We start from the raw sequence: 23,634 nt of genomic DNA, 5'->3' as shown, positions 1-23,634 counted from the left end.
TAAGTGACTGCATATAAATGCCAATATCATTCTTTAGACCTTTCTCCCCAAGGATTATCATAGATAAAATAAAAGAATATTGTTTCATGCAAATCCATGGAGGCAAATTGTAAAGAACAAGCACAACAGGCCAAGTACTATATGAAGGACTCATGATTTTAAAAGGATTAAGGCCATTAGATGTAAACCCAAGCCTCACACTCTTAGGATTGCTTGCAAAACTTGGAAACTTTTATAAGCGACTGCATATAAATGCCAATATTGTTCTTTAGACCTTTCTCCCCAAGGATTATCATAGATAAGATAAAGAAGATTGTTTCATGCAAATTCATGAAGGGAAATTGTAAGAAACAATCACAACAAGCCAAGTACTATATGAAGGACTCATGATTTTAAAAGGATTAAAGCCATCAGATGCAAGCCCAAGCCTTACATTCTTAGGATTTCTTGCAAAACTTGGAAACTTTTTATCAAATGATTTCCAAGCTAAAGAATCCGAAAGATGCCTTAATAATCCATCATTAATTCATTCATCATGATGCCACCTCATATACTCAATTGCCTTTGAAGACATGAAAAGTCTTTGAAGCCTTGGTATTAAATGAAAATATCGCAAAATCTTTGTTGGCTTCTTTGTTGATCGTACTTTACCTTTATCCTCATTCACTTTTTCTGCATTTTCATTCTTTCGATGAGATTTACCACATACATGACAAGATTCTTGGTTTTTTTGATTGCCTCAATAAAACATGCAATCATTTGGGCAACTATGAATTTTCTCATATCCAAGGCCTGAATCCTTAATAATTTTCTTTGAATCTTTACATGAGTGAAGGATTTTTGCAAAAGGAAATACTATTTTCAAAAACTAATAATAGTGTAAAAAAGTTCATGATCTAACCTTTTAAACATTTTAAGTGAAAAAGATAAATGTAGAAGGACAATCTTGAATGTTTCGATCTTTCATAAAGTTCTCCGTTCATTTCATCAGGTAACTTCTAAAACTTTGTTGCTTCTCCATTTGGCTTTTGATCACATGCACTTTTTCCCATTTCGGTAAAATCATTTACACCAGTATCACAATCATTTTATGTAATAATTTCAGGTGAAAAGGCTTGCAAACCATGATTGTGCATGTTAAATGTATCTCGCAACATACCTTCCATGTCATATTCTCTACAAAATGATGTTGATAATTAGGAGGATGTAATGGCCCAAATTTAAGGTTATCGAAAAAGTGGTTCCGGGACCACATATCCGATGAGGAAAAATTTATTTTTATTATGCTTATATGGCCTACAATTTCACTGAAAGATTTCGTGAAAATTTCATTAAAAAATTTTGACGTTTGGGCACTCAATTTAGTCAAAAGGACTAAATTGTAAAAAGTGTAAAAGTTGAGTTCTATATGTTAAAGGTGTCCAATTGTTATGAAATTTTAAATTGGAGGTATTTATATGGTAATTAGACCATTGGTTAAGTTGGTGGACAAAAATGGACATGGTTAGGCATGTTTCCAAAATTTTTCATTAAGGGCATTTTAGTCATTTAGTTATTAAAATGAATTAAAAACAAAATTAAAAGCCAATTTTTGATCATCTTCTTCATTAGGCCGAATTTAGCAAGGGGACAAGTCATATTTAGGGTTTTCAAGCTTCCAAGCTCCATAGTAAGTGATCCCAAACCCCGTTTTTAATGTTCTTTACGTTTTTGAGATCCCGGTAGTTTAATTTAGCTTATTCTAGCAATAATTTAACCTAGGGTTTATATTTGGAAAAATACCCATAGGTGAAAAGTGTTTATTTTGATGTTTTATGATAGAATATGAAGCTAGAAATTATGTTAAATAACTTTTGCTAGCCGATTTTAAGCGAAAACGAGTAAGTTGACATAATCGGTAAAAATCCCTAATATACATATGTAAGTGTTAGAGTGAGAATTTGATGTTGTCATAGAAGAGAAAAATGTCCAGCATGTTATATAGCATAAGAATATGAGATGAAGTTTAATTTCCAAACTTTGGGGCAAAAGCATAATTATGTAAAAGTTTAGGGGCAAAATCATAATTTTGCCAAAGTTAGAGTCGAGGGTTGTTTTGATAAATGTGAGTAATAAATGAGTTAAATTTTCTATTTTAGATCAAGAGGAATGAAACTCGAGGTTAGACAAATGAAAGAATAAAGTTGAAGGCTAAGTTGGTGAATTTGGCTATATTTTGTACCGAGGTAAGTTTACGGTGAATAAATAAAATATTTCAATAATTATTATTAATATTTTTATTTTCTAGCAATTATGAATTTATTTTATGAATTTGTTTAATGTTGACTCCAGTATGAGATGACAGAGAATCGGTGTTAAAAAGCCCCGTTGAAACATGAGGAATGTATCGAATACAAATGTCATGACATTTGGGTAAAGAGATCCCATGTAAGACCATGTCTGGGACATGGCGTTGGCACCGAGATGAGAGGTCCCATGTAAGACCATGTTTGGGACATGGCGTTGGCACCAAGATGAGAGGTCCTCCGTAAGACCATGTCTGGGACATGGCATGGGCACCAATATGAGAACATCCCATGTAAGACCATGTCTGGGACATGGCTTTGGCATGTTATTATCAGAAAAGACCCAAGTATCCTTATTATTCCAACGTGGCTCAACGGGCTAGTAAACGAATCATGTTAATGAAAGTTCATTTAAAAGCATAAATGACAAGCTCAGATGAGTTATAAGAGTTAAGAACTTACTATATTATCAATTGATACTCAATGTTTCAGCAAGAGAAGAATAAGTTACGATCATGAGTTAACTAAGTAAACCAGCAAGAGAACGAGAATGAGATTAAATAAAGAGTAAACTAGAGATCTTGACATTTGAGTTTAATTATTTGTGTTAAATGTTGTTATTTATTTGCTAGTAAACTTACTAAGCTTTATGCTTACTACTTTTATTTTTCTTTCTCTTATAGTATTGTAAAGCTACTTTCGGGAACTTAAAGACGTCGGAGATCGTCCACACTATCAACGACAACAACTTGGTATTTTATGATGAACCATGTTTGGGTTATGGCATGTATAGGGACTTAGTTATTTTGAATGTTTGTATTTATGATTTTGCTAAAGAATGATATGTAAGTATTTGATGATGAATGGTTGTTAAAATGGCTAAGTATGAAGGTGTTTGTTGTTACAAATGTTTAGGTGATAAATCATACATGGAAATCATGAAAGAGTAAAATTTGCAAAGAAACAGATTTCAACCAGCAACAGTGACATGACTTTGAAAAATCACCTAGGATAGTATAAAATGAATTAGAAGATGAATGATATATAGAATTAAATCTTATTGAGTCTACTTTCATAAAAAATAATGGTGTAGCAAAATGAATTTTATATTTTAAGATATGTGAAATTTAGTGAGACAGGTCAGAACTATTTTTGGAGTCCTCTATTCTGAGTTTAGAAAATTATTAAAATTGTGAAAAAATGGTTATGAGTTTTAGTTTATATTTATAGATTCCTTATTGAGTGTATTTTCTGTAGAAATAAGTGAGAATACCATATGAAAATCCTACAATGAGAAAGCTTATTTTTAGTGACAAGAGGTCAGGATAGTCGAGTGGTGAAACAGAGGAGAATTTAACTAATAAATTTTAATAATTGGCTTAACCAAAAATTCTAAAAAATTTATGGTAATAAGACATATGAGTCTAGTTTCAGGGAAAATTTACGGATTTAAATTTCAAATTTCTTAGCTCGAGTTATAACTAAATTAGTAACTACTGCACAGGTGGTCAGCTTTGTTGTGAATAGTGAAATTAATTTCAAAAGTAAAATTTTATGCTCCGAATTTTTAAGTTAAGTAAAGTAATGCCTCGAGCTCGACTCCGAAAATGGTCTCGGATAAGGGGTGTTACAGAAGATATGTTGGATTAACCGTAAATCTATGAGGTATATACTCTCCATGAAATATCCATCTTTTATAGCCCCGAAGAAAGCCAAAAACAATTAAGTGTTCATAGACAACTTCATGAACATGCCAATTAATGTTAACACACTTCAAAAAAGGGCAAAGTATCATATTTTATTGGCTTGCATTTTCAAAGGTAAAATTTAGAAAATTTTGTACTCCATTTCTATAGTCTTGACTTACCCTTAACAATTTCATCCAACTCTTATCCATTTCGTAGTTCTGAAAGTCTAAATTTGCCAATAAATTACCATCAGATTTAAAATTAAACAAAATGAACAAATTTTAACAATATTGGAAAAAACAATTGGATTGGACCGATTGCACTAATTACGATCAATTAAGTTTTCTAAATAGATTTAACCAAGTGCACAAATTTAAAAAAATAACCAAAAATTAACAACTAATAACCCAATTATTGGTTTTTTTTATAAAAATGACCCAAAACTTTTGATTATTTACAAAAATAACCCACCCTAAAAATCATGTATGTAAATGACCCGTTTTGAATAGTAAACCCCAATGTCGTCGTTGCCATTGGCGGCACCATCCATCACAATTAGGGGTGAGCAAAACTCGATTCGACTCGAAAAAATCGAAAAAAATTCGAATTTCGAGTTAAACGAATCGAGTTATTCGAATCAACTCAAATTTTTTTTTTTGAATTTCGAGTTCGAATCGAGTTGAGTTTTCGAATTCGAATAACTCGAATAATTCGAATAATTTGAATATCAAACTATAATATTTTACATTTTTACCCTAAACTCCCAAACTTTTTTACTTTTCCCTCAAAACTTTTACTCCTTCCCACTTTCCCCAAAACTTTTACTCCTCCTCCCAATCCCCAATCTACCCAAAATTCATTTCCCACAAAATTTTACTCTTCCATTTACTTTTCTCAAAATTTTACTCCCAAAACCCTCAAAACCTTTTATTTTCCCCAAAATTTTATTCCTCCCACTTTTCCCTAAAACTTTTATTCTCTTCCCATCCCACCTCCCATCTACCCCAAACCCTCCCCCTCCAATTTTTTTAATATTTTCCTCCAAAATTTTACTCCCCTATTTACTTTCCTCAAACTTTTATTCCTCAAAACTTTTATTTTCCCCTAAACTTTTACTTCTCACCCTTTACTCTCAAATAAAAATCAAAATTATCCAAAAAAATCACTAAACATAAATAGTAATAATTTTATTTATATATATTATTTATATTATTAAATTAAATATCACATTTTATATTATTTATATTATTGAATTGTTTAGTCATATTGAATATTTATATTAAAATTGAATTCTTAATTATGCCATAAAATATTCGTGTTAAAATTTTATATTGGTATCAATTTCACATTTTATTTTTAAAATAAATTTTATTAAAAATCATATTTTATATTTAATATATTTTTAATTCCAAAATACATAGTGACAAGAATTTGAAGATAATTGAAACAACTAAGCAAACAAATAAGCTAACCAAGATATAAAAATTAATAAATAAATTATGAGGTGATGAAAGTTAATAAAAATTTTGATTAAGGTGGACAAATTTTATTACGATGGGTGACAATGGTTACAAGGACCCAAAATTATTTTTTAAAATTTAACTCGAACAAATATATTTGATTCGATTCGAATTCCATCTCACTCGACTCGATTCGAAAAAACTTCAAATAAAGTTAGGATGATAAAATGAGATTCGAAAACTCGATTAACTTGAAAATTTTCGATTCGATTCGATAGAATGCTCACCCCTAATCACAATCACCCAATGATTGACCTGTGGAATTAAAAAATGATTTCTTCAGGTGACACCATTTACATTGGCGACACCGGCGACACCGATATCAATACACGTACCCACCTATTAAAAATACTTGTATTTCCTAAAAAAACGAAAAAAATATTTTTTTAAATAGGTGTCGCCAGTGACAACAGCGACACCAATGTTTTTTTTTTGAAATAGTGCTTTTTGTGTCGTCATTGCTCTTAGTGGCACTAGTCAGAAAAAAATTATATTTTTTAAAAGAATTTGAATTTTTTTGTCGCTGCTGTCATTGGTGGCACCGGTTAATTTAATAAAAAATTTAACCTAAAACTTAAAACTACACTGTTTATGGTTGTTTAAAACCCTAAAAATCCAATATAACTTAAATTACAAAGAAAGGAGCAATGCTGAAGAGAAGAGTAGAAGGGAAATAGAAACAATGAACGAAGAATGAAGGTTCCAAGAGTGAAAGGCGCGTTGAATACTGTAACTTCTCTTGAACTTAAACTAGCTTGATCTTCCATGAAACAATGAAAAAAAGTGAAAAAAAAACCGGAACCAATAAAAAGGGAAAACCGTTGAAACAAGGGAGAAGAAAAAGGGGATGAACGCAACAAAAAAAGAATAGAAAGATAAAAAGGTAAAGAGGAAAGAAGTTAAAGCAAAGGGAAGGGAAATAGATACACCTTGGGAAGGAAAGAAACAGAGAAGTAAATGCCTTAATTAATTGTCAATTGTTAGCAACTTTTACTTCTTTTTTATTAATTAATTTTTTTCTTTACCTTTTCATCTCCTTTCTCTATTGCATTCATCCCCTTTTTCTTCTCCGTCCCTCCCCTGTCATCATTATCCCTTTCTCATCCCCTCATCATTATTATTTTTTTCTTCCTTTCATTTTTTTTTGTGATTTCATTCTCTTTTTCCCAGTTTCCTTTCATCTTTTTTCCTCTCTTTTTCTTCTTTAAAGATTTAATAACCCAACTCCAAATCTCATTTCGTGAGCAAGCCAATGTCCCTTCATATGATCCAACCGACCCATTACTTCCTGGTCTCCTTTCTTTGTTTCATTCAACCAATGATTCACATTGTCATCATTGCATCACACTGTAAAGCCTATCTCCTCTAAGGCTCTGATTCTATATTTTTTTCATTTGAACCTTGCCTTTTAAAAAAAATCATATGGGTGTCATCAAGGGTAATGGTGACACCAATTGACACCAATTTTTTAAAAAAATAAAAACACTAGTGCCACCGATGGCAATAGTGACACACATTAATATATTTTTTCTTCTTTTTTTTCTTTTTCCCTAGAATTCTGGTATTTTAAACGGGTCTACAAATACACATGCTAGTGTCGCCAATGTTAATGACGACCCCAAAGAAATCATTTTTTAATTCTATGGGCCAATCATTGGGTGATTGTGATGGGTGGTGCCACCAATGGGAAGGATCTTATCAACGTCCATGAATGATAAATCATAGATCGAACTAACTGCCGAATCAAAAAAATTAGGTACTATCATATAGCTTTGTTTCGGCTAAGTTCACGAGTTAGAGATAAGCGGACTCGAACCGCTGGCATCCGCCGCAGGGTAAACCACCGCCTCTCAGGCCCCCGTCTGATTCTACCATAGAGGCCAATGATAGACAATAACTCCCCCTGAACACAGCTTACAACTTTCATCGTACTGTGCTCTCCAAAGAGCAACTCTTCTCAAAATCTCAAAAGGTGCTGAGTTGGAATCCCATTCTAACTAAGGATTCTTATGGTTCTAGAGGATCCTGCTACAGGAAAACCAGCAATGACTATCTAGGCTATCAAATCGATTCACCGTCGAGAATTGAATAGTATAACATAGGAAGATCTTTTATCCACACCGAATAAAAAAAGTGATGCCTGGTCCAATCAAAAGAGTTCCTTTCCTTTATTTATATATATTCTTTTCCACCCTTTCTTTTCGATAATCTACTGCCTTCCTTGTACAATCGTCTGATAATGTATCATCTGACTGCTTTTCCACTTTTACCATTTACAAATAGTTTCCAAATAAACCCCAACAAAAAAGAGAAAGGAAAAAATAAATAAATAAAAAGATAAAGATATCGTTGGGAATGAAATTCTATCATTTGTATCCCCTTTGACAGAAAATGGAGGGATCAATTGATGTATTTTAAAAATTTTATCTGTCGGGACTGATGGGGCTCGAACCCGCAGCTTCTGCCTCGACAGGGTGGTGCATTTTTCTAGGACAGTATTAAGGATCTCATCGAAAACTTTCAGCAGCTTGCCAAACAAAGGCTAAGAGAAAAAAGAGAACAGATATTACTAGCATAAAATCTACGATTGGATTCAAAAAAGAATAGGCCTCGGGCAATTTGGCGAATAAAAAACTACTCGAATAAAGGGCAGAATTAAAACAAATACAGATCAAATTAAAGATATTAAGCAGAACAAAATTTTGTTCTTGGAGAGACAATTATCTCGCTTGCAAATATATCTGGGCGGGATTAAATATACGACGAGATTGCCTGATATTGTAATCATCGTTGATCAGCAAGAAGAATATATGGCTCTGTGAGAATGTATCACTTTGGGAATTTCAACAATTTGTTTAATCGATACAAATAGCGATCCCGATCTCGCAGATATTTCAATTCTAGCAAATGATGACTCTATAGCTTCAATTCGATTAATTCTTAACAAATTAGTAGTCGCAATTTGTGAGGGTCGTTCTAGCTATATACGAAATCCTTGATTAATAATAAGATAAATAAATTATATTTTGGAACTACATAGATCTATGGAATTGGTTACTATATCCTAAATCGCACAAAAGAGATAAAAAATTGTGAATATTGTGTGATTAGTTTCGTCGGTGTCAAAAATATAGAATTTGAGTAGGCAAGAGAAGATTGAATCAAAATAATTCCTTTTTTTTTAAGTAAAGTTCTATGGTGGCACCAGAATTTATTATTCAAAATGGGTCATTTACGTACATGATATTTAGAGTGAGTCATTTTCATAAATAATAAAAAAATTTGGATCATTTTTATAAAAAACCCTAAATTATTTCTAAATGCAATTCTTTTAACTTCACAAGAATAATTAACAAAGGATATACTAAATCATGAATAAAGAATGTAATTAATAGCATCAACCAAGTAAAAATAGAGCTTAAATATAGGAGTTGGAACACTTTTTAAAATACTAAGGGCTAGTTTGGATGGGCGGTGTGTTTACCTCCGGTGAGGCTAAAAACAGCGGTGGCAGTGAGATTAGTTACTGTAGCTGTGAGATTGGATATTGTAGCGGTGAGATTAGAAATAATGGTGGAGTGTGTGTTTGGATTCAAACGCAGCTGTAGCGGTGAGGTGAGAATAAAAAATGATTATTAAGGACATCAAATTAGAACTGATATATAATAGAATTTTTTAAAATTATTTTACTTTTTTAAAATTATTAAAATATGTGAATTTATAAATTCATTTAATAAAATATTAAAATGTATCTTATAATATTTTAATGAATTATATAATCAATTTAAATTATTTATTAGATAAAATGATAATTATTTTTAATTTTTTATAGTTAAATTATTTATTAGATTTTACAAATTTAAAAGTTTACAACCTACTTTATTATCGTTACTCACCACTAATTTTTGCCAAGTACCTCACTTATTTCTGATGCAGAAACACCATGCAGTTCTTTTGACCTTTCCTATTAAGCATATATATGCTAATTTTTGTTGCAAAATTTTTTGGATGTAGAAAAAAGAAGATAGAAGAAAAAGCTGCAGTGAGTGAATGCGATCCTACCTCAGCATTGGGTGATAAATACATTTTATTATTGTGCTTCTGAATATTGTTAGTATTTGCTAGTCTCTAAATGCTTGCCCGAGAGTTGTTTGATAAAATGCCTGAGAAAGGTTGCTTGCCGAATGAGTTTAGCACTTTACTGCACGGCTACTGTCGTAAAGGGAAGTTATTTGAAGCAAATACTATTGTAAATGAGATGATGAGAAATGGTTGTGTCCCTAATACTTGTAATATTTTACTGCATAGCCTATGGAAAGAGGGTAAAATATTGGAGGCAGAAGAGTAAGGGTATTTTTGTCTGTTAAAAATACCAACAGCTGAAATCTCCAGTTGAAATTTCCATTCTTCTTTGAAATCTCCGGTGATTTTCACCGACCAGTGTAGTGGAGATGCCTTCTCCTTTGGATGACTCTTGAACCAAACAAAGATACCGTGAGGTTGGCACCATATTTTCCCCCCAATTGCACCTTACTGGCATTAAAAGCCAAACCAAAGGAAGCCTAAGAAAAAGGGGTTTCCCTGGTTGAACAAGAAAGAATGTGTTGCAATCATTTCCAATGATTCGTTAAAGTTTTTCTCCAATTAATGGTTCAAGTTGTGAAGTATTAACAAGTAAATGAAATGTCAATCTAGTGGACCTTTTTAAATATAATAAAAATCAAAGGGCTTTAATGCAAAGGTAATAACTCGTATATCTAATACTGACTTGGATATCACTTTATCAAAATATATGTATAAATGGGACCAAAAAGAAATTAACAAAAATCGTTAATAATAAAATAAGATGGTTCCCAAATTTCAGAGATATACAAAAAATCAGCAGTCACCAAAAAAAGCTTCCACTACTCAGCTTTGCTACTACCAAAGAGACTACCAGTCCCACGTCCTGCCTCTTCATGTAATCTAAAAGAGAGATAGAGACAGTTGCTAGGGTTTTGAGCCAATTCTTTCCACCTATATTTATACATCCAGACATATAACTTGAAGACAAGTAAAACCCAGTTTTTTTTTTCAAAGTTAAAAGTACAATATATCTAAGGTTGATATCAAAATGAGCAAATGCAGACCTCTCAAGGGTCAACTCAAGCATGTGAAATAACAGCCATATTTGGGTGTTTTTGAAATTTTTTAACAGACTATGCACATGCAAATAGGGCGCATACACTACACCAAAACAGGCTTTTAGCGGCATTTTTAGCGGCGTTTGGATGAAAAACGCCGCTAAAGATCGATCATTAGCGGTGCTTTATGGAAAACGCCGCTGAAAATAAGTATTAGTGGTGTTTTCCAGACAGCGCCACTAAAAACCTAAGCCCAACGACGCCGTTTTCCAAGCTTTCGGGGATTTAGCAGCGTTTGAAGAAAGGCCGCTAATGCTCAGGGCTTTAGCTGCGTTTTTTAGAAAGCGCCGCAAAAAAACCTAGTCCCAACGACTCCGTTTTCTGAGCTTTCGGGGATTTGGCGGCGTTATTAATAAAGCGCCGCTAATGTTCAAGGCTTTAGCGGCGTTTTTGAGAAAGCGCCGTAAAAAAACCTAAGTCCAACGACGTCGTTTTCTGAGCTTCCGAGGATTTAGCGGCTTTTTTAATAAAGCGCCGCTAATGTTCAGGGCTTTAGCGGCTTTTTTTAGAAAGCGCCTCAAAAAACCTAAGCCCAACAACACCGTTTTCTGAGCTTTTGGGGATTTAGCGGCGTTTTTAAGAAAGCGCTGCTAATGCTCAGGGCTTTTAGCGGCATTTTTGGAAAAGCGCCGCAAAAAAACCTAAGCCCAACGACGCTGTTTTCTGAGCTTTCGGGGATTTAGCGGCATTTTTAGGAAAGCGCTGCTAATGCTCATGGCTTTAGCGGCGTTTTTGGGAAAGCGCTGCAAAAAAACCTAAGCTCAACGACGCCATTTTCTGAGCTTTCGAGGATTTAGCGGCGTTTTTAATAAAGCGCCGCTAATGCTCAGTGCTTTAGTGGCGTTTTTGAGAAAGCGCCGCTAATGCTCAGGGATTTAAAATAAATTAAAATATTTGTTAAAAATGGAAAAATTAAAATACTATTATTTAAAATAGTTTTAAAGTTTTTTGGATACATTACTGATTTTTTTAGTTTATATATTAAATAATTTCTTATATAATCATAAAAGAGATAGTATTAATTTTAAAATATTAAATTAATTATCACTATAGTTTAGGGCATATGGTTTAGAGTTTAAGGTTTAGGTGTTACCATTTTAAGGTTTATGGATTATGGGTTTATGGTTAAGGGTTTATGGGTTTAGGGTTTTAGGGTTTAAGTTTATGGTTTAGGGTTTAGATTAACTAGTGTTTTCTAATTTATATATTAATTAATTTCTTATATAATTGTAAAAGAGATAATATTAATTTGGTTTTTCAAAATCGTGTGAAGATTTGGTTTATGGATTATGGGTTTAAAGGTTGGGATTTAAGGTTTAGGGGTTAGTAGTTAGGGGTTAGGGGTTAAGAGTTAGGAATTTAGGGGTTAGGACATAAAGATTTAAGGGTCGAGTTAGGGTTTAAATTATGTAATTGTAAAAGATGTATAATTTAGGGTTTAAATTATGCCTTGAGAGAGATAAACTTAAATATTTATATCATTTCAATGGTTAATTTAGGGTTTAATAAGGTTAAGGTTTACTTGAGATTTGGAATTTTATACAATTAATTAATGCTTTTATATTTTAAAAATTTGAATCTAAACCATTTGATATATTTAGGATAATTAATAAATAAGTTAAAAAAAGTAATAGATTACTATGGATAATTTAGGTATAATTATTAATTTTGGAGAGGACCAAATTATAAGAAATAAAATTAAAATACAAAAATAAAATGAAATAAAAACACTAAAATTTTTAATTTTATCTAATTATTATAAATATTACTTAAAAAACTAAAATTTATAATTTTATCTAATTTTTATAAATATTACTTAAACAAAACTATGCATTAAAATTTCCCAAAATGACGCCTTTTCAATAGAAGAATTTAATTTATTAGTGGCGTTTCCACAAAAAACGCCGCAAAAAATTCCTAATAATATAGACAAAACTGTGTAGTTTTTGGCTGCGAATTTAATTTCTTTAGCGGCGCTAAGATAAAAACACCACTAAAGGTGAGCATTAGCGGCGCTATGATAAAAATGCCGCAAAGTTTCGTTGTAGTTTAAACAAAACGTTGTTGTTTTGTCTTGCACATTAACGACATTAGTGGCGCTAGGGTAAAAAACGCCGCAAGTTTTCATTCTGGTTGAAATAAGACGCTGTCGTTTTATTTCCCTCCAAATTTATTCCCCTTCAATTTTTCCCATACCTGAAAAACCTCATTTTATTCCCCTCCCAATTTTCCCAAAAATTCCCCCAAATCAAGAACCCTAGTCTGCTGTGCTCCACGACCCGAACCTTTCCCAAATCTACTGCATTGTCATAGACCGTCCCTTCTACCGTCGCTCGTCTCTACTTTTTTAAGCAGTTCGTCTTCTTCTTCTTCTCTGTTTGGTCTTTTTCTTTTTTCCTGGTTTGTTGTTGTTTTGGAGTTGCTGGGCTGTTCTCATTTTGGTTCCTCAATAGTAATCTAAATTCAAGATCAAGCCTTTTGAAAAATGAGTATCATTTTTTTCATTCAACTTTTCTTTTTCATTTTTCCTTTTCTTGGTAGTTGTGTAATGTATTCTTTTCTTTTCCTTATTTTTTGCAGCGAGGTAAATTTCATCTTTTTGGGAGTCTTGAGTTAAAAGCAAGAGAAAATGGGGGATAAAAATGAAGTCTTGGAGGCTGTATTGAAGGAAACTGTGGATTTGGTAAATAGATCTGACCAAACTCGCTCGAAAGGGATTCATTTGATGTTTACTAATGATAGAATGTATATTTTAAACCGAATGAATCTATGATTTTTATCTTTTTATAAAAATAAAATTTTGGTAAATAGAGGTGAAGTAAGTAGTGAATGCTTCATCTTATCTTTTTCCTTAGGCTCTGTATGATTTGCTTTGATTTAATGCTACTTTTCTTAATGGGTTTGTCTAACCTGGCTATCGGCTTTTGGCTCTTGTGTTGTTCTACAGCTTTTTATTAATATATTTATGGTCTTTTATATAAATGACTGCGCTTTAAAGAATCATCTAAAGTTATCCTGTGCTATTGTACCTAAAAAAAAAAAAGTTGTCCTGTGAATTAATGTTTTTTAAATTTAGCAAAAACACACACAAAAAGAGAGAGTAGATTTGAGTATTTATTTCATATTCATATATCTTGTGTGTTTAAATTAATTTATATTTATATAAAATATTAATATGTTAAATTGAAGCAAATCATTGCCCTTTATACACTATCAATAAGCAATTCAACCACACGACATTGGTATGTCGCTCATTACACTAGTTTAGTGATAAGGCGTGGATTTAAATTTATTAGCTTAATTTAGATTTCAAATTTAATCTTTATGTTTGTAACTCATTTTATGATGATTATAATACAGTTGCTTGCACTCAAAACTTATTATTTTATGCATATATATAAATATTATTTAGTCTTAGATTCTTATGATTGTTGCTAACTTCCTGAACTCATATCCATCATGCTATATTTTTCTTATTTCATGTTAAATTAGTTCTATTAAATGGTTCCAAGCTTCTGAGTAAACAAGAGGTAATATTCTACAAGAACTGACTTTACCTTTTGACTATCAGAAATTATTTATATAGCGTCCTATGTACAGGCACTAAAAGAATCAGTCATTGAAATCTTTAACAGCAAAGAGGTATATATACAACTGAATATGGCTAATTTCATGCCTTCCTTTTCATTTGAATCTGAAAATATTAATAACAGATATTCACTTTTGTCTACAGGGCGAATTTATATACCCTTGGGTTGAGAAAGTCATCGTGGGACAGTTCTGACATGAGAGTTTAAGTTGTGTTATTCTATTTATTTAACTATTATCCATTCTTATTGTCATATTAATTATTTAACTATCTTGCTTTTTATTGATTTGTTATGCCGGTATCATTATATTTTGATGATGTAGTTTTCCCTACACATAACTAACTTCTTGGAATAACTTATTTTCTGGGATGTAACTCCCAATAAGGAGAATTACTAGCAAGCTGATAGTGTTTAGCATACCTTGAATGAATTCAAGTTATTGAATATCTAGTATAGTTACTTTTGTCTTACTGAGATAGCATTTACTCAAACATATTTGATTCACAAGAGGCCTTAAAGCCAATGTTAAAGCATAATGCTATCTTTTGCAAACCCTGCTTACCACCCTCTAAAAATGACAAATAATTAATAAATAGATAAAAACAAAAATAAAAATAGTCTTACATTATCAATCCTTTGTAGTCTAGTTGGTTAGGATACTCGGCTCTCACTCGAGAGACCCGGGTTCAAGTTTCGACAATGTTTTGCTTATTTTGTTCTTTTTCCCCATTTTGCTTGCTTTTATTTTTGTTTGTTTGTTTTTTTTTTCTCATTTTGCTTGCTTACTTACTGGTATGGGTTTTTGTTACTGCTTGCTTACTTTTATTTTTGCTTTTTTGTTCTTTTTGCTTGCTCACTTTGTAACTACTGGTACGGGTTTTGGTGCCTTTTAGTCCCTATGAATAAATTTTGTGTAATTAGCTTAGATAAGACAGATTGAATGTTGTTTAGGATTTCCTTGTTTTACCTTTTAGAAATTTTCCATTTGAGTTGCAATGGAAAATTGAATAGATAAATCCATAAAGATGTACATGCAAAGAAAATTTAGCACATACTGTATACAAAACATATTGTAATATTAATATTACTGTAAAAAGATTGATGTATATAAATAGGTTGATGTATAGCTTGTATACTACTAATCTAAAAAAACATTCAAAACATTGGAAGGCCCAAATAGTGTAACATTCAATATTACAATGGAGCATATTTTATATTAATAGTGTCATTATCTAAAGTCTGTTTTAAGTGTTTATCTGCTTCTTTTCTCATTCGGGTTTTTGGTTTAAATTTTATCAGTAATATTTGAGGCTTTAACAAGCCCCTGTTATAAAGGTATATTCACTATTGATTTTGAACTTCATATAGAAATTTGTATTTCTTAAAATGATGACAGTATGTTGTATCAGTTTTTGCTTGCATTCTCAATCACATACAATTTTTGCAGGGTTCCCTAATTGCTATTATTTTGATTTTACAGCTTTTATAATAATGAATAAATGGTTGTGTTTCTATAATGGCAGGAAAGACAGTAATAATTTCTAATCAGCCTTATTTCTATAAGAAAGCTGAATTTTTTCCGGGTAGTGCTTTTGTAATTGGTGCTGACACTGCAGTGAGGCTTATCAATGTATGACACTTTGAATTCCTTAAATATTATTACATTATATCCTAACACTTTATAGTTCAAAGTTTCTGTTAAAATAATTATGCATAACTTTTTCAATCGAGAGCTTCATGAATAATCCTCCTCCTAAGTGATAACATCAGTATAATGTGTCTATTTTATGATTAGGGAGCAAGACCTAACTGTTAAGTGAACACATAACATTCTTATAGGCATATTTGAGCTACATAAACAACATAGAGAAGATTGGTTTCAGATAATCTTGAGCACAGCTTAACTTGCCATTTCCTTTCCTATAGACAACTTGTTGAGTTAACTACCTTTTGATCTCATTATGTATTGTCCGTCTGTCACTAGACTTCTTTTTTGTTTTCTATGAAAATGCAGAAATGCATAAATGTTCTAAAACATCATACAGAAATATTTTGCGCTGAATTTATTTTTGAGAATCATTGGAAAAAAAATGCTATAAGTTTCATCTTTGATGAGAAGTAAAGTGGTACCCTATTATATTTTCTAGTTGTTCTTCTTTGGTGAAGCACCTTTGTAATAAGAGAATACTAGAAAATATAAGGCACAAAATGGTAGTTTGCATAAGTAAACTCATCAAAAGGTTGGCTTTTTACTTTGTAGTTTCGGAAACAGGGACAGGTAAATGTTTACTTTGCCTTGGATGTTGAATTAGCTATTAGGGATATATGACTTAAATGAAAATATTGCAGCAAACTTGTACTCATGTATCTGTGTGGATACGCATATTGTCCGATGTAGGTATATATATTTCTTTTTTTTCCTTTTCTTTTTAAGTTTTTCATGTGTTTGGAGAGTTATTATATACTGTATAGGTATATGTATACTGTCCTTAGTCTCTGTGATGTTTGGCATTTTATGTTTTAATTGTGGGTATTGATTTTTATTTATTGTCTTTATAATTACTACTTAATTTTTGTGTTTATATATATATATATATATATATATATATACACTGAATGGAGACCACTTGTTTTACATTTGTTTCTCTTTAATGGATAATGCAGGAGGTCAATGGAATCAAGGTTCTTCAACTGGAAACTGCAGCTGGTGCAACAATTAGGGTATAAAATTGTACCAATTATGGTTATGATGTATTAAAATGTAAAAAGATCTGTCTAACCATGTGTTTTCCTTACGTGATTAAGTTCTTTGATCATGCTATTCGTATCAACGTACCTCGATCACAATTCCTTATACGTCTTGTTCACGAATTTCCATTTTAATACGTCTTCAAATTAAATTATACATTTCTAAATTGGATTTGTGGTGCTTTTATAATATTTTTTTATGACCTTTAGTGGCGCTTTTATCAAAAGCGCCGCTAAAGATCATGTTCTTTAGCAGCGTTTGTGGTTAAAGCGCCGCTAAAGATCATGTTCTTTAGCGGCGTTTGTGGGTAAGGCGCCACTAAAGATCATGTTCTTTAGCGGCGTTTGTGGGTAAAGTGCCGCTAAAGAACATGATCTTTAGTGGCGTTTTGCCTCATAAACGCCGCAAAAGTTAACGACGTTGTCAATAGTGGCATTTTTTGCGGCGCTAGTGAAAGCGTCGCAAATACTTTTAGCAGCGCTAAAAAGCGCTGCTAAAGGCCTAAAAAAACGCCGCTAAAAGCCTGTTTTGATGTAGTGATAGTATCACATTATCAACCAAATAGATTGTGCTTGGATGATTATATGTCACCTGTGCATTTAGTTGGAACTAATCTGTGCAGGGAATTATTTTTGGGTTACAAAACATAGACAAATACAACTCCATCTTTATGAATTGAATCAGATAAGCATTGCTAACTACTTTATGCATGTTTCTATAATATTTTATACTTGAAAAAGAAAGATCCATTAACAAATTCAGAGTCTATTCAGCAAACAAAAGAAAATCTGGGTTGTGCATGCCTTACCTTGACATAGCAACTAAAGAATGACTGTGGGAGTGGTAACGAAGAACGGTGGCGGAGGCAAAAGATAGATAGTGGCAGAGAAGAGCGGAAGAGACTAGCGACGACCAAAAGAGGAGCTACGTTTTATGTTTTATTGATTTAAGAAATTAGGAGTAAAATTCCAGGGCTTAGTCTGTAAAAGATATTTAGTGGCGTTTGTAACTAAAACGACACAAGAGAATATACCTTTTGCACGTTTTTATTTTAAAATGTCACTATAGAAGTAACCTATTGTGGCAACTAATATAGAAAGGCCACTAAATAGCAACTCTAAGGCGACACCTATTTTACAAATGCCGCTATTTTTTTATATTTAATATGATGTTTTAATTTTAAAAAATTTTCAAAGCGTTGCGGCATTTTCCCCTTAAAACGCCACTAAAATTAACCTATTGTGGCGTTTGTCTAAACAAGTGCAGCAAAAATAAAAAAACTAGCAGCACTTGACTTAAAAGCGCCGTACCTGTTCTATTGTAGTGGATGCAACATTAGTTGCAACTTAATTGCTATATATCTTGCAATAAATGTTAGCATTTTTGGACCGTAAAATTTCAGACTTTTTAATACATATTTTGGGGGATTCTTAGTAACAATTGTCTCATACCTAATCCAAGGGTAACAATTGTTAAACCAATATAACTGTCAAAGTATTAATAAAGCTAGTCAACAGGGTACAAACTACAAAGTAAGATTACCATGTTATGATACTTGAAGACAAAACAAAAAAATAAATGAAGGGTCAAGCTGCAAGTATTATCCCTTCACGGGGCCGTTCCCGTTCCTCTCATCTTTTTCTTCAATAACCTTATATTCCTTGCTTTCTTTATCACAAAGTCTTTTAACTTACCTTCATCTTGTACGAATAAAACAACATTCGGGTTCATCTCAAATTTTGAACTATCACATTAACAATAATCAAAGATTTTTTTTTTTTTAAATTTTATATTTTGCATTCATCAATGTTTGAACATTACTTATGGAAAAGTATTTTGATTTTTCAGCTTCCTTTGATTAAAATGGATGATACTAAAATTCTTCATAGGTCGAGCTAAGCCCTAACAAAATTCTAAACCCAATTGATAGGTTCGGGTTGGCTCGACTTAAAAAATGGACTTAAATTTTTGCTCAAGCTCGATTCGGATAAAAATGCTAAAATTTCGGTTCGCCCGTATTTTTTTTACAATATCCAAATAATAACAAAATAGTAGTAACACAATAGTGAAATAACAACAAAGCAATGGGAAAACAATAGCAAAACAACATTTTTTTTTGCAAATTTGAGTCGAGCCGAGCCTAGACCAAAAAACCTTACCCAAGACCCAACCCATTTTCTAAATGGGCCTTTTTTTACCCAAGCCCATTTTGGGCCTCCATTTTTACTCAAACATTTCTACTTTTCGGGCGGGCCTTCGAGCTGAGACAGGCAGTTCGGCCGATGGACAAGTCTAGATGATACGTAAGCTTAAAAAAATATAAATAAGGCATAATAACTTATTAGACCTTTTAATTTTATAAAAAAAATTATTTTAACCTTTCATTTAATTTTTCATCTTTAAATTTGTGTTTTTTATCCAATCACCTAAAATGGATAAAAAAGTTAACGTTTTAACTTTGTTAACATGGTATACACATGAGTTGCTATGTGAATGACACGTCGATATTTAATTAATTTTTAACATTTTAAAAATTCAGAAAAAATATAAAACTATTTTCAAATATTAAAATCATTAAATTTACTAAAAAAGTATAAATAGTATTTTTAATATTTTATAAAATTTTAAAATTAATTAAATGTTGGCATGTAATTTACGTGTATGGCACATTAATAAAATTAACTAACTTAGAGTGATTTGACAGAAAATATAAATTGAAAAATTTAAATTAAATAAAAAGTTAAAATAATTTTTTTTTAAATTAGGGGTAAAAAAATTATAAAGGATAGAATAGATTGATGATGAGGCACTGTTCGGACAAAAATGATTAATTTCACCCGAGAAGACCAAAAAGCCACTGCAACTCTCAACTTATTTACTTTTAACTCACTGCCATTTAAAGTACAGACAAAATGATGAGCCTTCCCCTTCACCCATCTGCCAATTGGACTTTGACTTACAGGCAGCCTTTATATTTGGTCTCCCTATCAATTTAAAATATACTCATTTATCAATTCATCATTAACCCACTCTCACAATATCCCCTTCATCAATTAAAATTCCTTATCTCTTATCATTTCCTTATCAATGAAGATTTGCATAATTTGAGGATTCTAGAATTTGTTTTTTTATTACTCCTATGCTTTTCGGTTCTTGATCAGACGGAAATCTGATAGCTTGGGTCTTGTTTATTTTCTCTTGTAGCTGTAAAAATGCTTTTTCTTTGACTATTTCAGTGATGAAATTGTTGATCACTCATCAGTCATTGAAACCCTGATCATAGAAAGACCCAGATTCTGTTTCCTGGTAAAACTTATCGATTTTGTGAGCCGATTGGAGTTATCATCTTCTGTCTCTGGTGAGTGCCTGTGTTTGACCCTTCACATGATGTTGAAGCATATACTTAAATCTTTTTGCTGATGAATCAATTCTTATATTTGTTTTGGTATGTTATGTTAAGACTGCATCCTAGATGGATGCTGAGATCATGTTCTAAACTCCTATTCATTATATTCTACATTGTTTGTAGTTGAAATTTATATGATAAAGCATCTACAAGTTATATTTTCTTGTTATTAGATTGCATGTTTAAATTCCAAGTTCTACAAGCAGTGTTGAATAGATTTGGATTTTGGCATCTCATCCAATTCTCAAGGCATTAAGAAAGTTCCTGTCTGGCATTACCTACATCAGTAGGCTATTTCCCTAGTTTCTGAGCATTTACGTGTGATGATCTACATTGTGATAGTTAGAGGGTAGGCAATTCGATGTCAATCATATGTGGTGTCCCACTCCTTGAATGTGTTTACTGTCTGGCATGTGCACGGTGGGCATGGAAAAGATGCCTCCATACGGCTGGTCATGACAGTGAAACATGGGGCCTTGCGACTGCTGAAGAGTTTGAGCCTGTCCCACGACTATGCCGCTATATTCTAGCAGTCTATGAAGAAGATCTTCGACACCCCCTTTTTGAACCACCTGGTGGCTATGGGATCAACCCAGATTGGTTGATTCTCAGAAAAACTTATGAAAACACTCAAGGACGTGCTCCTCCGTATATATTATATCTTGATCATGATCATGCCGATATAGTCCTTGCCATTAGAGGTCTTAATTTGGCAAAGGAGTCTGACTACCAAGTGCTTTTGGATAATAAACTGGGGAAAAAGAAATTTGATGGTGGATATGTTCATAATGGACTTTTGAAAGCTGCTGGATGGGTTTTGGAGGCGGAGTGTGATATCTTGAAGGAATTGGTGGAGAAGCATCCGAATTATACTTTGACGTTTGCAGGACATTCTCTTGGCTCGGGTGTAGCAGCCATGTTGGCATTGGTGGTTGTTCGGCATCATGATAAACTGGGAAACATCGACAGAAGGAGAATTAGGTGTTATGCTATTGCACCTGCTAGGTGCATGTCGCTAAACTTAGCAGTCCGATATGCGGATGTCATCAATTCTGTGGTTCTTCAGGCAAGCTGTTTCTTTTCCTTTTTGTTTGACATTATTGTGTTATAGGAATGATACTAATGGTTGGTCTAATGTAAACATCATGTTGTCACTGCCATTTGTAGAAGTGCCTCATGAATTGTAGTTTGCAGTACTTGTATCTTGAATCGTGTAGCACTTCATGTTGTTTAACTAAGAAATTTGGGGTATGAGGCATGTGATGTCTCTGTTCCGAGTAAGATAAAAGGATGTCCTTAGAGAAATTAGTTATGAATGGGTTTTTTTGCCCAGAGATTAGTTCTATAACACAATGGACTCAATTTAACACATGATTGAGTTTTATATTAGTTGGTGTATGTTATATTTGTGAATCATAGTGATTGATTTCTGACATTTTATGCATTTAACTCTTCGACATATCAATCGCTATATTATTATCGTTATTTTCCTTTTGTATTTAATATGGTTACTGCTGAATTAGGATGACTTCTTGCCACGAACAGCTACGCCTTTGGAAGACATTTTCAAGTCGGTTTTCTGGTATGGTTGGACTTTATCACCCATTTCAATTACAGTTATGTTTAAAGCTGATAGGCTTCTGGAGTATGTAATAATATCCTTCTCAAAGCTATTGTACAATTCTCCCAATAAACAACCATAATTGGCACATGAAAAAGCTGAAAAAAAATGAAAGGAAAAAGTTAGTTATAGATCCACTATTCTTGCGAATCTAACCGTTCTTTCTTTTGGTGTTATTTTTAATCCATTGACAACTTGTTGCTTTCTCCATTTAAACAGTTTGCCATGCCTACTTTGTATGAGATGCATGAGGGATACCTGTATACCAGAGGAGAAGATGCTTAGAGATCCAAGGAGGCTGTACGCACCCGGTCGCCTCTATCATATTGTTGAGCGAAAGCCTTTCAGGTATAACAAGCTTAACTCTCTCCTTTACATTTTACTTAGCGCTTACTGAGTTTGGTTATCGATTACTTAAGTGAAGTGGCATCAACTTTGATACCGCTGCAATGTTGAATTCTAGTACAGGCTCTTATGTAGAGCAGGTGTCCAAATTCCATTGGATTTAGTTTAGTTGTCATTATATAGCATAGAGAAATACAGACAGTCCTTGTGTTACCACAATGCATACGAAAGTTTGTCCTTTTTGATGGAGTGTTAATTATAGATCATCAACCTTTCAGATTAGGAAGATTTCCCCCTGTTGTGAGGACAGCAGTGCCGGTGGATGGGAGGTTCGAGCACATCGTTCTTTCTTGTAATGCCACCTCAGACCATGCTATTATATGGATAGAGAGAGAAGCACGGCGAGCTATGGATGTAAGTTTAAATCTACTTTATTTTTCATGGTAATGGTTTAATGAATGGAGCCATAGACAGTGGATGAAATAAATGCATTTATAGTGGTATAGATGGATTAAAGCAATGATAAAAAAAAATAGACCGGTCCACTTCAATTGATTGGTCTGATGAGTTGCATGCGAATCTCTCTTTGCTGGTTGGTTTCCTTTGCGATATGTTGTCTAAACTACACTGAGACGGAACCTCGAAAACTTGTTCTTTTGATTTTGCTTTAGTTAATGTTGGAGAAAGACCGGATCATGGAGATCCCGGCAAAACAGAGAATGGAACGGCAAGAGACTCTGGCTAGAGAACACAGTGAAGAGCACAAAGCTGCACTCCAAAGGGCCGTTACACTGTCAGTACCCCATGCTTATTTACCTTCCCGTTACGGAACTTTCGACGAGCACGAGGATGGAGACAACTCCCATAAATCAACTGGCGAATCATCTGTTGGGTCATCAGGGAAAAGCAAGACAAAAGTAAGCTGGAATGAATTGATTGAACGCCTGTTCGAAAAAGATGAATCTGGGCTAATGTTGCTCAAGGAATCACACAGGGACGATTGATAATGATGATGTACATTCAGAAGATCAAACATTATGGTTGTGACGAACAATATTCATTGATTCATTTGTGCTCCTTTCCTTTAATAATTTATCATCTCATAATCCTGAGTGCTATATACGGGTTAAAGGAGAAATGAGGCTTAGATGAGGGAAGAAATATCTGCATAATATTGAACTTAAGAGTTAGGCTCAAAATCTAGCTCGGCTTCGTCATGAAGTGAATAAATTTGTCAATTTTTGAAA

At 32.7% G+C, this 23,634-nt stretch overlaps 1 protein-coding gene and 1 long non-coding RNA gene across 6 annotated transcripts; both read left to right on the top strand.

Moving 5' to 3' along the window:
- Positions 1 to 15,551: 15,551 nt before the first annotated feature.
- LOC105798532 (uncharacterized) lies at positions 15,552 to 17,120 on the top strand. Its single transcript, XR_008188532.1, has 2 exons — positions 15,552 to 15,896; positions 16,931 to 17,120. It is a non-coding gene; the product is annotated as an uncharacterized LOC105798532 (long non-coding RNA).
- Positions 17,121 to 20,018: 2,898 nt separating this feature from the next.
- Positions 20,019 to 23,634, top strand: LOC105798531 (uncharacterized). Of its 5 annotated transcripts, none has more exons than XM_052620978.1 (6): positions 20,019 to 20,373; positions 20,768 to 21,487; positions 21,945 to 22,003; positions 22,262 to 22,390; positions 22,666 to 22,801; positions 23,059 to 23,634. In XM_052620978.1, the coding sequence occupies exons 2-6, from the start codon at positions 20,783 to 20,785 to the stop codon at positions 23,389 to 23,391; spliced, it is 1,362 nt and encodes a 453-aa protein (XP_052476938.1). In that variant the 5' UTR covers positions 20,019 to 20,373; positions 20,768 to 20,782; the 3' UTR covers positions 23,392 to 23,634. The 5 variants fall into 5 exon arrangements, with proteins under 5 accessions (XP_052476938.1, XP_052476937.1, XP_052476936.1 ...); XM_052620977.1 differs by having other exon boundaries at positions 20,764 to 21,487; XM_052620976.1 differs by having other exon boundaries at positions 20,628 to 21,487.

This window comes from Gossypium raimondii, chromosome 9 (assembly GCF_025698545.1).
Source record: "Gossypium raimondii isolate GPD5lz chromosome 9, ASM2569854v1, whole genome shotgun sequence".
In the NCBI taxonomy this organism is placed as follows: Eukaryota; Viridiplantae; Streptophyta; class Magnoliopsida; order Malvales; family Malvaceae; genus Gossypium; species Gossypium raimondii.
The sequence above is the reverse complement of the archived record's forward strand: the minus strand, read 5'-3'. Positions and strand labels throughout refer to the sequence as shown.

What these genes read in the sequence shown, in the direction of transcription:
- LOC105798531 (XM_052620978.1), top strand. Translation starts at nt 20,783, where the DNA reads ATGTCAATCATATGTGGTGTCCCACTCCTTGAATGTGTTTACTGTCTG. An exon ending in ATTTTCAAGTCGGTTTTCTG is followed by an intron (nt 22,004 to 22,261) that starts GTATGGTTGGAC and finishes CCATTTAAACAG; the next exon opens with TTTGCCATGCCTACTTTGTA. An exon ending in GTTGAGCGAAAGCCTTTCAG is followed by an intron (nt 22,391 to 22,665) that starts GTATAACAAGCT and finishes TCAACCTTTCAG; the next exon opens with ATTAGGAAGATTTCCCCCTG.